This window comes from Eurosta solidaginis, chromosome 1 (assembly GCF_040869045.1).
Source record: "Eurosta solidaginis isolate ZX-2024a chromosome 1, ASM4086904v1, whole genome shotgun sequence".
Taxonomy (NCBI): Eukaryota; Metazoa; Arthropoda; class Insecta; order Diptera; family Tephritidae; genus Eurosta; species Eurosta solidaginis.
The window spans coordinates 275507163-275521094 of NC_090319.1; the positions used below are offsets into that span (position 1 = coordinate 275507163).

The 13932-nt window shown below is 34.2% G+C and overlaps 2 protein-coding genes across 11 annotated transcripts in view; both read right to left on the reverse strand.

The window, feature by feature from the left end:
• LOC137237334 (glutamyl aminopeptidase) overlaps positions 1-13932 on the reverse strand; it is a 152890-nt gene that overhangs the window by 123535 nt on the left and 15423 nt on the right. Inside the window, exon 1 of one of the 9 annotated variants that reach the window (XM_067760857.1) lies at positions 6983-7038. The exons of the other annotated variants lie outside the window; for them this stretch is intronic. Within the exon in view, the coding sequence (XP_067616958.1) occupies positions 6983-7023 (41 nt within the window). The 5' untranslated portion in view covers positions 7024-7038. Of the gene's footprint in view, positions 1-6982; positions 7039-13932 lie in introns of those variants that run through there. 9 annotated transcript variants of the gene reach the window in all.
• The window catches only part of LOC137237337 (uncharacterized), an 84537-nt gene that overhangs the window by 27615 nt on the left and 42990 nt on the right, over positions 1-13932 (reverse strand). The window lies entirely within an intron of this gene.

Sequence of the window (13932 nt, forward strand, 5' to 3'; positions counted from 1 at the left end):
AGAAATTTCTTTTAAACATTAAATCAAGTTTGTTGATCATTTCATGGCTTAACTATATGGTTGGCTCCTGTCTACAGCAGCAACAATACCTTTGTTCAGATTGTCAAAATCTGCGTGCTGGTGGTGGCGAATGAAATGGAATGAAAACATAAAACTTGGCAGATTTTGTAAGTTGTAAAAAAATATTGTGGACGTGTTGGTTTTAATTTGAGTTTGCCATCTAATTTTGACAACTCCTACTCTAGAGAAATGAAAAAAAAATTAGCTGGTGAGTTGGGCCAACCATATAGTTGACCCATGGATCATGCATAACCTTTTGATTTATTCGACATTTGTAAGTTTTTAGTTGTGATCGATATTTTTTTTGACACAATAATTATTGTTTGTTTGCTTTCTTTATATTTCGTATACTAATTTAGGTGGGGGCGGTAATATATCCGCAATATATCCGTTATTATTTGAAGGGTTATCCAGTATTTGCTGTATAGATTCCATATATGAGGTAGCTTCGGTAGGAGAGATAGAGAGGGTGGAAGAAGGAGTAAGCATGGAATGAGAGTTGGAGTGGAAATTAGGGGGGTAATTACAATGACAAAGGAGTGAAAATGAAGGGTAAAAGGAAATGAAAGGAATAAGAAGGAGAAATGGATAAAAAGTAGTAAATTTGTAGACTGTTCGATGATATAGACAGTGATGGAAGGTAGGGAAATCCAGTTTTAAAATACGCGGGTAGGACGACCTCTGCCGGGTACGCTTGTACACGGTTAGTTTTCAAATTTAGATTATACCGGTCTTCGCTAAAATGAGTGCGCAGAACTAGGTTTCAATTTTAATCCAGAGAGGTCTACAACTGCATCTAAAAAAAAAGAAACATCTATTGGACCGACTGAGATATAACATATGTGGAACAATTCATGTCAAAACACCTTATAAGTATAACGAAATGTTTCGAAAAATAATCTTTAACTTGCAGCATTTTTCACAAATGAAATGTTTCCTGTATTAACATCTTTGTTCACGGTATGGGGGAATCCTGAATATAAGATTTTAGATGTGTAATATTTTAATATGCTATATCCCAACAAACATTTATATTAGAGAACGATTAGAAAAAAATGGTATTTCCGCAAGGTAAAAGGTTAGAAGACAATTTACGAAACGGAAAAGGGGACTTTGTTCTCGATATCGAGAAAAGGGTTAAAATTCTGATCGAATTGCAGCGTCAATTTCAATTTGGTTTCTAATGTTAATTTTTAATTAAAGCGCAATTAGATGCAATTATTTAAAATCAATTCGATTTTCATAGCTTTTTTATATCAAAATTTGTAATGGGTTGTATGCTTATATACTTGATATGAATATATTTCAAATGCTTCTTATAATAATTCAAAGCCTACCAATATATTCGCACAATTTTCGCCTTTTCATGTCCTGCGAATAATCGATAACTGTGAGAACATCGCACTTTAGCCAAAGAGCATAGATATAAGAGACGCCAGCTGGGCTTGTCGGGCAGAACTACAATTTGCCAGTGTACCTATTTCTTGGGCTCGACCATTTCGTCTCTTCCTATTTTTCGTAATTTGTTGTCGCATATTTTTTGTTTTGCCCGACGAAAATTAAGAAGAGAAGAAGTCAAAATGACAGACATTGAGTTATTTTCTGCATTTGAGCTTTAATGAAATTTTGCTTATTTTTGTACAAATGCTTAGAAAATGCAATTTCATGCAAAATAGCATATTAATACTTTTATATGCAATATTTAGGCAATAGTGAAAAAATAAATAAATTATAGCGTTATGTTGATGTTAGAAATCAGTAGGCCGATATACCAACAAAAATTGTTAATACATCCCAGAGCACGGGGAAAAAGTTCCAATAAAATATGACACTATGGCAGCATTACCATCAAACAAGTCCAATTTTCACATTCATTCTGCAACAGATGTCGCAGTGTTGTGAATATCAATTGGCAAGAACCAGAATAGAAGTAGGATTAATAAAAACAAACAAAAAGCCGCTGTGATGGCTGAATGGCTATAGCAGCGGCGGCTAAACGTTTCCGATGAAGGAATTTAGCAGTTCCCGAAATGGATCCATACAACGAGCTATTGCAGTTGTCGAAATTGTTTCTTTCTTCTATTCTAATTTAATAATTTTTTCAATTAAGAAAAAATTTATCATAACAATAATAATGATAAAATAATTATTGTTAGGCCTTGAGCTCGATTCGAACCCGCGATCTTACAAATCAGTTGGCCGATATAACAACAATTGTTAAATAAATTATATAATAGTTCAATTTAATTAATCAGGGAAGTAGGAAAAAGTTTTTATAAATAGTTTTATTAGGCTTCTTTTAAACGATAATTCAAATTCAAAAGGATTTTTTGTTCGAAAATTAATGTATTGCACCGAATTTTGGGAAATTCCGCTTATTTGCAACCTTCTGCTAACGTTCGAATCACTAAACTGTTGAATAAATAACTCCAATATTCAATAGTGCAAAATGGTCTTTATTAGACTACTTACACGATAACACTTCTACTTCTCAACAGATAGCGTACTTAAATCAAACTTAAATCAAAAGTAGTCTTTATTAGACTACTTTCACAATAACACTTCTACTTCTCAACAGATAGCGTACTTAAATCAAACTGAATCCATGATTGCTCAGCTTGCGATCTTTTAATCTCTTCGATTTCCTGGTTCGCATACTTCTAGGCGTTTCTAGAATTTAACATAGTTACCAGCTATAACTACAAATGCACGTTATATCTTCTCATATGCGCGTCTATATGTGAGTGATAGTTGCTGAAATGATTGCCTACTTTTGTGAGCATCTCAGATAAGATATATGCATGTGTTCGTGCGTTTCTTAATAAAAGACTTTAAATGAATTGCATAAGGAAAACAACCATTCTTAGAAATGTTTCCCAAAATATTAGAGAACCGTTCATAAATGTTTCAAAACTTTTAGTAAGACTTTTCCGAATAAGCTGTATAACAACAAAAAATACAAAAAACTATTAAGATCAGTTCAAATCTTTTTCAGGAAAAATGTATATAATATGAGTCATATGGTATATGGAAATAGGGTCATATCGGACCAGTGGCGTAGTGAGGTTTTCCTGAGACCGGTGCAAATATATTTTTGCCCCCCACACCCCTCTCCATTATTATCAAAAAAAAATATCTATCTTCTATAAATCTTATAAAATAAAGGCGCTAAATGCCATGTATGCACATAACTTCACACAGAATACTCCGATTTTAAAAGGGTTTTTTGCATTTGAAAGCTTAGCTACGTGAGATGGTACAGTTAATATAATTTGAATATATATATGTTATAGGGGCGTAGCAAATTGCCAAAATGTAGCAAAAAATCATAAAATTTTTGTTTACACAGCTATAACTAATAAACGGATGGATGGATTTCAAAAATTCTACTTTTCAGTAAAACTTTGAAATATTTACCTTCGATCTGCATCAAAAAAAAACTTGATTCCTTTCTTATATCAGCCAAATTGTTTAAACAAAAGTAACATTTTTATCAAAAAATTCGTATGTGTGTTTGTTCGCTGTGAACTGTCCGCGCTAATTGCTTTTGAGTGAGGCTTGATGCGACACATACATACGTACATATATAGCATTCGCTGCGTTATTTAATTTCGGGCGTAGGTATATAGGTATGTAATGATGTACTACATAGTATAAAACAAAGTCACTTTTTCTGTCCCTATGTCCCTTTTAATGCTTAAACCTTTAAAAATACGCAACGGATTTTGATGCGCTTGTTTTAATAGATAAAGAGTGATTGAAGAGGAAAACTACCCTGCACTAAAGCACTCATCAACAGCTTTTATTTGTTATCCATATTGTATAAACACTTTCTAGGAGTACCCGGGTCCAAATAATCCCGAAACAGTCGTTTAATAGCCTCAAAGTATCTAATCTATAAACAGTTCTAAAACGATTTCGAACACAATCCTGATATAATGCTGAGGTATTCTAAAAGTAGTCCCGAAAATATTCCGCACACGGCTTCGAACTGGCCCAAATAGGTCCGCTTTCATCCTGAAAAATATACCAAACAGTCTTGACTTAATCTGGGGAATACGGTAATGGTCCCGGACCGAAATTGTTCTGTAAGTAACCAAAAGACACAATCTTTTAGGCTAACATCTATATAAACCATGAACCGTGCATACATATATTATAAATGTGAAAGTTGGTATGTTCGATGTCTGGATGACGACGTAGGGAAACGGTTTTGGGGGGAGAGGGGATGCAACGAAAATTACGTAATTTTTAAATGTGCTAAACGGCTTCAACGGTTAGGGCCGATTAACATTTAAGTTTTACACACAGCTGTCTTGATGCAAATAACTTTGTTACGATGTTCTTAGTATACAACGCAACAGCAACGTCAATGCAAAATTTATAAAAATCTCTCGATTTCTATTTTATTCAATTTGAAAACAAATTTTCCTTTAAAGCTAAAAATCTTTAATTTTATACGAGTGTTTTTCTAACGGTAACTAATTATTACGTTCATTGTAGCAGCCAAACCTTCCACTTGCGTCATGTACAAGAAAAAATGAATTTAAATCGGTTTTGTGCCTTCATTTATAAGGCTGAGTGTAACAATTTGCGGATATCACCTCTGTGACATGATGCCGTAGGAAACACTATTCACCATGATTAAGAGTTTATGAGTGAATCCCGTTGTTGCTTCCTTTGCTTTAAAGCGACAACAGCCGCTTTTAACTAAAGAGAACAGAATTTTCTTTAAAAAGGTATGTACATATGTATATGTTCAATCATTTCATCACATAACAATTTGAGCTCTCAATTTTATATTGACGGCTGATAGAAAACAGATAACTTTTAAATAGTATTGAATGACAATTATCCGCCACCGGACTGTGTTTCCTGGAATCAAGACGCGTCTTCAGGTACTCCTTTGATAATTTTTGTTGTATTTTAACCATTCTGGTCAAGTAAATAACTATCATTTTCTTATATGTAGAGTCAAGTTATGGCTATTGTAAGGAGTAGGGTGAACTTTTAAAACTTTTTTATCCTTAACACTCGTTGTTTTTATCTTTTAATAACAAGTAAGGAAGTCTAAGTTCTGGTGAAACCGAACATTACATACCCAGCTGTACATTCGAAATGCTGTTGTTTTTTGTTTTGTGTGCTTAATAGTGTTAAGTTCTATGTTCTATGGTTCTATTCTGAACTAATTTTTCTTCGAGTTATGGCTCCCGAAACATAGAAAATTGCTTAGTCATAAAATGGGCGGTGCCACGCCCATTTTTTTAAATTTGAAGTTTTTCCTATTTATTGTTTTAAATCTACTTGGGAAATGAAATACCATTGATATAAAGATCTTTTTTGGAAAGATATAGCTTATTTTATTCGTCCAGTGGAGGCTCCTTTATAAGGTTCAGCTTGAACCAGAGTTGCCATTCACCAAATCTTATAAACAAATCGTATCGGGTTTCCATGGATATGCTGTTTAGTGCTATGGTGCCCGTAATATGGTATCATAGATTCATCATTACTTATATCCCCAAAACGCAAGAAATATGTCATCCAAGTTGTATTTAGTTTATCCCACAATGGCAGAATCTTTGTAAACTTATCACCCGGATCTAATGAAGTATTGTCGCTTACGCGCGTATATATTAGAATTTGCTCGAACCCTACTCTAGGCATGGAATTAGCAACGCCAGGATGATATGTATCAGCGCCGGTATCCCAGAACGTTCGTTATCTTCAATAAGAACAATGCTTCTAGAATCGTTGAGAAAATCAGGCTTACTCTGAACTTGCTTTTCATATGTTGGAAGATTTTTGGTTTGCCATTCCCTCTCTAGAGGTGGTTTTTGTTTAACTTTCTTGGTCTTTTATAGCATAACTTTAGTTGCGATAGAGGAACGTTATCATCACTATCATCCGAATCTGATTCATCTTGCTGCCCAAAAGGGTCTCTTTTCAATTCAATGCAACTTTTTCTATCTGTAACTGTCCTTCAGCTCGCAATTGATTTCCTGGCTGATGATTCAAATCTCCTTCAACAGAGTCGTCTTCGTCACTATACCCATCACTTAACAAGTGATTTTCGGAAGGGTAGATGTAGACAGCAGCATCCAAAATATCGTCTTCATTGTCTAATATGTCGATTATATCAGTAACAGTTAATCTAAATTATCGATTTCGGAATACCCATACAATTTTGAAATATTCGATCGAAAGAAAGCGCAAATTAATGGATATATCCACTAAATCTGAACAAATTTTCTTAAAGAGTTTGTATAAAATCATGTGAGCAGCTGTGCTCAGCGCTCCAAAAATGGGTCGTGGCAAATCATCGCTCACAGAAACAATATGCACAATTGTTTACTTTAGTTTGGCATTTTACATAGATAAAACTATTAGTGTAAACCACAAAATATCACATTTATAAAAAAAGAACCACACAAACTTATTTATTATTTCGCGACATCATAAATCGTACAAAACACCAATAACTCTTCACTACTTTGATAAATAAACTAAGGTTACATTCACGGTTGCCACTTTGGGTCCATTTGGACCAAATTTGGTCCGCTCCAACCCCGTTTAGTCCGCTGGTCCTTTTTTTCAATTTTGTTCCTTTTTGGACGAGCCGTCACGATTTTGGTACGTACTTTGATTTGAATTTTTGAATTTTTTTACTTTCATAACAATACGCAACACTGATAAAAAAAATTTGCTTGTTTGAACACCCTGTGAATGGCAATCGATTTTCAGTAACTCTCTCCAGCAGAGTCAATAGCTATTGGCCGGTTTTACATGGGCCCTTTGTCGTGTAACATTGTGCGTGTCTCGAAGTAAGTGGCGTTAGTGTAATACAATTATCAAATTTAATGTCAGATCCCGAAATAAAAGCGTATATGCTGTTTCTCGCCTATATGCTTAAAATTATAAATACCTTAAATAAAGAGTTCCAATCAGAAAAGATTCGTCTGCCATTTCTATACCATCAAATTGAAGCACACTTCAAGCTTATCTCGAGTAACTTCATGCATAATGAGTACATAAAAAATATTTCGTTGTTTTATAGCAGAGCCGGCCACACAAATACTAAAACAATTGCATAAGTGTGTGTAAAAATTGAGTGAAAACTCCTCATAGTGTGCTAAAAGAAAATGTGGAATGTGAAGTTCGAAATTAAAAAGGACTTTGGTTATTTGATTTCAAGCTAATCCTAACAATATTTACTTATATTCATATAACTAAGAACGCGGAGGTCGAGCTAGCCAGATAAAACTTTTTTATAAAAGAAGGTATGGTGTTTCTTCAATGCAAAATTTACTTAAAAACAAAGTAAATGTAAAGATAGAAATATATATTTTCAAAACATAAAGTTATTAAATAAAAAAAAAACATGTATAAAAATTAATAAAACTAAGTAGAACGTATAAAAAATTACTTATATTAAATTGTCAATATTTATTAATAATTAATTAATTATTATAAATTATTAATATTTAAATTGTCAATATTAAAATGTATGTTCAAAGGAACTTAATAATACTAACTAAAACGTATTAAAAGTCACTTTAACCTTGCAACATATTGTTCTTATTATGTGCCCAAAAAGTAGCATGGACTTTTCCTTTTGCATTCACTGTTGATTTTAGTGAGTGACAAGCGAAAGCAAACGATCGTGATCGCACATCGTTAGTGTCTGTGTGAAAATACGAACTAAAATTGCACAATGTGCAACTTTTGGCCGGCCCTGGTTTAAATGGTTAAAGCCCCCATTACTGATACTTAGCATAGACTTGACTTGACTTGGCGTAAACTTGGCAACTTAGCCACGATACTACTTTCATTCCTATTTGTTACAAGGGTCTCTAGATATAGGCCAAAACGTGGATCCGGGTTCCCCTAGAATGTGTTTGTACAATATGGAAAACAAATGAATGCTGTTGATGAGTGCTTTAGTAAGGGTAATTTGCATACCCCTGGGTGACTAGGGTCTCCAGATATAGTCCAAAACGGGGGCCCGTGTACCCCTAGACAGAGTTTATACAATATGGATATCAAATCAAAGCTGTTGACGAGTGCTTTAGTAAAGGGTAGTTTTCATACCTATTGGTGACTAGGGTCTCGAGATATAGGCCAAAACGTGAACCCGGGTACACCTAGAATGTGTTTATACAATATGGATAACAAATGAAAGCTGTTGATGAGTGCTTAAGTACAGGGTGGTTTTCATACCTACTGGTGATTATTGTCTCGATATATAGGCCAAAACGTGGACCCGGATACCCCTAGAATATATGTGTAATAAGAATATCAAATGAAAGCTGTTGCTGAGAGCTTTAAAGTAATTTTCATTGTGATATTCGATTTAGTCGCATCAACCTGGCAATACTGATAAATATGCATGCGAAGCCGAAATAAAGACATGAATTAATAATACCCACATACCCATTTACATACGTACTATTCGATTTGCTGAAATTTGGTATATAAATTTGCCTATATTAGTATTTAGGATCCTTTTTTCCGGGAAGTAGACCAGAGACGGACTGGGACTGAGACTCGGAGTGGGGCTAGGACTCGGAATGGGACTGGAACAAAATAGATACCACCCTCTTGGACTGGCAATAAATGATGAAGAAGAATGAGAAGAATTTGAGATAAGAGAAAAGAGGGAAGGAGAAGGAGACTGAGAAAGAGATTGAGTGAGACGAAGATAGAGATATATGAAGCGAAAAGGACGGAGGGAGGAGTGAATAAAAGGATTAAGAAAAAGTGAAGAGGGGGAGGGCAGAGTTATATGGAAAAAGCTTATTAAAATGTATGTAGATAGACCAAATTTAGAGCAGAACAATGTCTGCCGGGTCTGCTAGTATGTGTATAAGACTGAAAAATATGCCCACTTGTGATAAAAAAATGTATTTAATTATCAGCAATTTTAAGTGAAGCACTTTTAGCTTGTTTGTAACGTCGTGTTGTTTTGTACTTTTTAAGTTGTTGATTTTAACATTATTTGTATACCAATAAATGAAAAAAAATTTTGGTCCTTTTTTTTTAAATTTGGTCCTTTTTTTCGACGAATTTTGGTCCCAAATGAAAACAGGCTGTAGCAACCGTGGTTACATTGAAAACAAAGCACGTGCTGGTGTTGCCGCTTATTACAAAAATACCAAACTGATATTGCTTCGATAGCTTTTTAAATAACTTATAAATACAAGGCGTTTTAAAAATGGGGCGCTGGGCATATATGGGCTAAGAATGAAGGTCGACCGATTTTAAGTTGAAAAATGTTAATATTAGGCCCAGTCCAAACTGTTGTTTTCATGCCTTTTTATACAAGAATTCATTGTTAATAACCGCGTAGCTTCAGTTTTCAGACTAGTTCGACTGCCCACTACGTTAGGGTAGTAACACACACGGTCATTTGTTCGACTGTCTTGGCAAAGCTTTTGCTTCACCAATTTGAGTGTTCTTGCGAAGGACAAAGCCTCACCTGGTTAATATGTATATGTGCCTATGTATTCACATTTGTAACAGAAGCCGAAACGTGTAGGTGATATTTAAACTTGGTTGATAGGGTATAATCAATATGATTCAATTCAAGGAACTAGTTGGGGATAGGGCCGCCAACTTTAGGAAATGTCAAACCGAGAGACTTCGGTGTTGAATGATGAAGCGTGAAAATCAAAATTAACATTTCAGACGCTATTTTATAGTTAAGCAAATAAAGTGATTTTTCAAACCCTTCTCATACGTGCATATATCATCAACTGAAGTATGAGCTGCGAATCATTTCAAAGGAGTATTTAAACGCCTGAAACCAACTAAAAGATTTTGCATCCTTGATTTCGCTTATTCTTTCATCCAATCGGGTTTCAGAATTTTTTTTTAAATTGGCACCTTTTTCGGGCAACTTGTTTTTTTAACAACTTAGGACAATTTGAAAATATGTTCGACTTGGGTTATTTTAGCATTTGAGCATTTAAATTTTTTATATAAAGTTTCTTTTAGTGCTATGTTTAAATAACTTGGTGAATTGCCTGATGCAAAATCCGTGTTAAGCTGTCATTGAAAGCGACTGCTTTTTAAATAACTTTTGAATGATTTTAAAGAGTTAAATTTCGCAATCGGATTCTTATAACTGGCAGTCATGCGCATCCGTTGATACCTCTTTCGACCATATCGGACGAATTTTCCAGATGAACAATAAATGGCCTAGACAGTCTTGAACGGGCAGAAAACATAGTAACGCGTCGAATGTCGCCGCCGCCGCCGCCGCGCCGATATTTTCGACAATCGGCGGCGACGTGCGAAAAACGACGGAAATCGGCGGCGTGTATCTCTACTTCACAGAGAGTGTTTCGAATTTCGGATAATTCAGTCTATAATGACCCTTCAAAAAACGCGAGTACTCTATAAATAATGTAAGGAATACTCCTTTGGGACTGCTCCAAATGTAATCTGTATTCATACAAAAAAATGTGCTCCAATTAACATTGCGATGTCCTAGGAGAGGAGTAGGTGATCCCACTCTCGCTTTGTTTGTGAGTATTCCATAGAGTACATACGTGAGACTACTTTCCAAAGTACTTTCACTGTAGTACTCCATGGAGCACCCACAGAGGATCATATGCCAAAGTACTAAAGAGGAATTATGTCGGAAAGAATTATCAAAGTGAATTTAATTTAAAATGAAAGTAAATGAAGAGGGGCAATAAAGCTTTTGGCAACTCTGTTCGATCGTCATCGTGTCGTGATCACGGTCGTTAAAAAACGAGCAATGATCGGCTGATGGTGGTCCGCAAACGCATTGCAAAGGAGTATTGTTAGAGTACTCCAACATAAAGAAAATGGAACACGTAATCCAACAATTTTTGCAGGGGATTTAAAATTCATCCCCGGATTTTGTAATCTGAGCTGCACACGATAAATTTCATACAAGAAATGAACTAATTTTATGAAAAGAAAAGTTACTATATTTTGCATCAGAGTTGTAGCTTCGCTTGTGTCACTTGTGGTGTTAGTGTCCTCTGCTAATTGTTCTAAGTGTTCTACTACGCTCTCTAGCCCATCGGCGATAACCGCTTGTCGCTCTATCGTGTTTCAGATTGACGTTTGACAGTGATATATGTATGCTTTTAATTATTCCGCAACCTGTCGCAAGTGTTCCGGATATATGCATGCATTTTTCAGTATAGAAAATCGTCCGTTTTTTTTCGAAATTCCAACCTTAAAATTATTAAAATGCTCTTAAAAAAATAAATTTTTTTTTTTCAATTATTATTTTTTGAAATTAAGAAGAAATTAAATTTAAGTTATTGTAGTTATTGTAGAAGAGCAGGTTTAATGTAATTTTTTTTACATTTCTAACATTTATCTAGTTATGACTGCCAGTATGTATATACATATACGTACATATGTACAACTAATCCATTATAACGGTTCCTAATTAAAACATGAAAGCGCGCTACACACAATTAAACAAAAAGTGGTGGCCATAAACATGTAAAGAGCAAGTTTTTTTTAGCTGCGCTTAATCTATAAATTAATTCAAGTTCACAGCTTTCAAATGTGTAACTGTTTGTTATTGTCATTTTATCGTTTACATAGAAAAATTGACCCACATTTAAAAAAATTGAGCTTGATGTTATGCTTTGTTTATACAAAGCAGAACAATTAAAAACAAGTAAGGACGGGGCTTTCTTCGGCTGTGCCGAAGACTTAATACCTTTTATGAATGGGGCTGAACAATAATCTTATCCCGTTCGTAATCTCCAAATAATCGGATGTATAAGATAAGAAATATATAGTGAATAGATGTACATACCTAAACGATTAAAGATAAATATAAAATAAAAAGTGGCAAAAAACCCCCTTATCTGAACGATCGGTTGTATGTGATATATATTATATATAGCTCCGATCGAAATGATTTTTACAGGAAATCTGCTATGATATATTAGAATAAATATCACCAAGTTTAACGTTTTTATATTAGAAATTAAGGGAGTAAATGCCAAAAATCTTTCTATCTGAACGATCGGTTGTATGGGATATATACTATATATAGCTCCGATCAAAGTGATTTTTTTAGAAAATCTTCTATGATATATTAAAATATATATCACTGAGTTTCACGTTTATACTTTCTAAATTAAGGGAGAAATGGCCAAAAATCTTTCTATCTGAACGATCGGTTGAATTGGATATACCTATATATAGCTCCGATCAAAGTGATTTTTTCAGGATATCTTCTATGGTATATTAAAATATATATCACCGAGTTTCACGTTTATACTTTCTAAATTGCGGCAGGAATGACCAAAATCGTCTTTTCTGAACGATCGGTTGTATGAGAGATATATGTATGTTATAGTGGTCCGATCCTACCGGATCCGACAAATGTGTAATATAATACAAAAATACATACTTGTGCCAAATTTCATTGAGATATCTCAAAATTTGAGGAACTATTTTGCGTTCAATCAGACAGACGGACGGACACACGGACATGGCTATATCAACTCAGTTCGTCGCCCTGATCAATTCGGTATACTTAATGGTGAGTCTATCTTCTATATTTCTCACCGTTACAAACATCGGACCAAGGTTAATATACCATTTCATGTTCATGAAAGTATAACTATGAGGGCATAGATATTTAAAGGTCAGGTCAGTGACATTTCGTGAAGTAATATTTAAATTTTTGAATCGTTTTTGTAGCCATTAATGTGCTCAAATCGAAATAAAACAAATAAAAGTTTCATTAACCTTAAACACGTATTGTTTGTATTGAATTTTTTGCGAGCAGTGTTCTTGTAAATATTTGGTGATTCTGCTGGCTCAAGGTCTTTTTAATAAATGAAACACATAGGTTTTTTCCGATATATTTCGGTTACACTACGGTAACCGTCCTCAGGGAACTAAAAACGTAAAAATTTTTTATTAATAAATAAAACCAAAAACTTTACAATAAAATTATTATTTGTTTAAACAAGAAGTTTAATGTTTTCATTATTTTCTTTAAATATTTATTCACTTTATAAGTATTTTTCAATCCAAAGCTAAAATCAATTCAAAATATTTGAAAGTTCAACGCACAAAAAATTTAAATAAATATCGGCTTTTGTAATTAAAAAGTGTTATTTATTGCATTATGATTCACTTAAACGGTTATTGTATAAACATATTAAGCAATTTTTTTTACATTTGTTTCTTTTTATTTTTTAATTTGCGTGAAATGTTGTTGCCAATCATACACACTTAATTATTAATATTCCGTACATTATATGAGCGCCACAATTATTCACAGCGTAATTTGAAAAAAAAAAGGAAGGGCGCAATAACCTCCGGAGAGATTATAGGCGGAGCTTCTCTTCCAGTTTGCGTCGTGCTCCTTTTTAATTTTTCCTACAAATTGGCGGGACGGGACCTACTTGTTTTATGCTGACTCCGAACGGCATCTGTGAGGCAGATGAGTTTTCCCTGAGAGCTTTACATGACAGAAATTTACTCGGAGTGCTTGCCAAACACTGCTGAAAAACTATCGCTTTAAATACATATTTTATAATTCTATATGTGACCGACCAAACATCTTTTTTACCCTGGTTGTTGCAAAAATCTCTGAAATGTTGTATTGAAGCTGCCTTCAGTGTTGCTGCATACTCGCGCTTTTCATCGGAGTGCATTTTAGCAGTTTCTTCTAATGGCGTACCTTGCTTGGACAGCCTATTCAGTTTGTGGTGAAGTTTTATACACTTTTATTTAAGCGCTGTAGGTCTTTGTTCCACCATGGGTTGGCGTCTTATCTTCATTGAGTTATCGCATGCAAATTTTATACTATTGGTTAGACTTGTTACAACGTTATCGTGGTAAGTGCGGTTTTGAAAA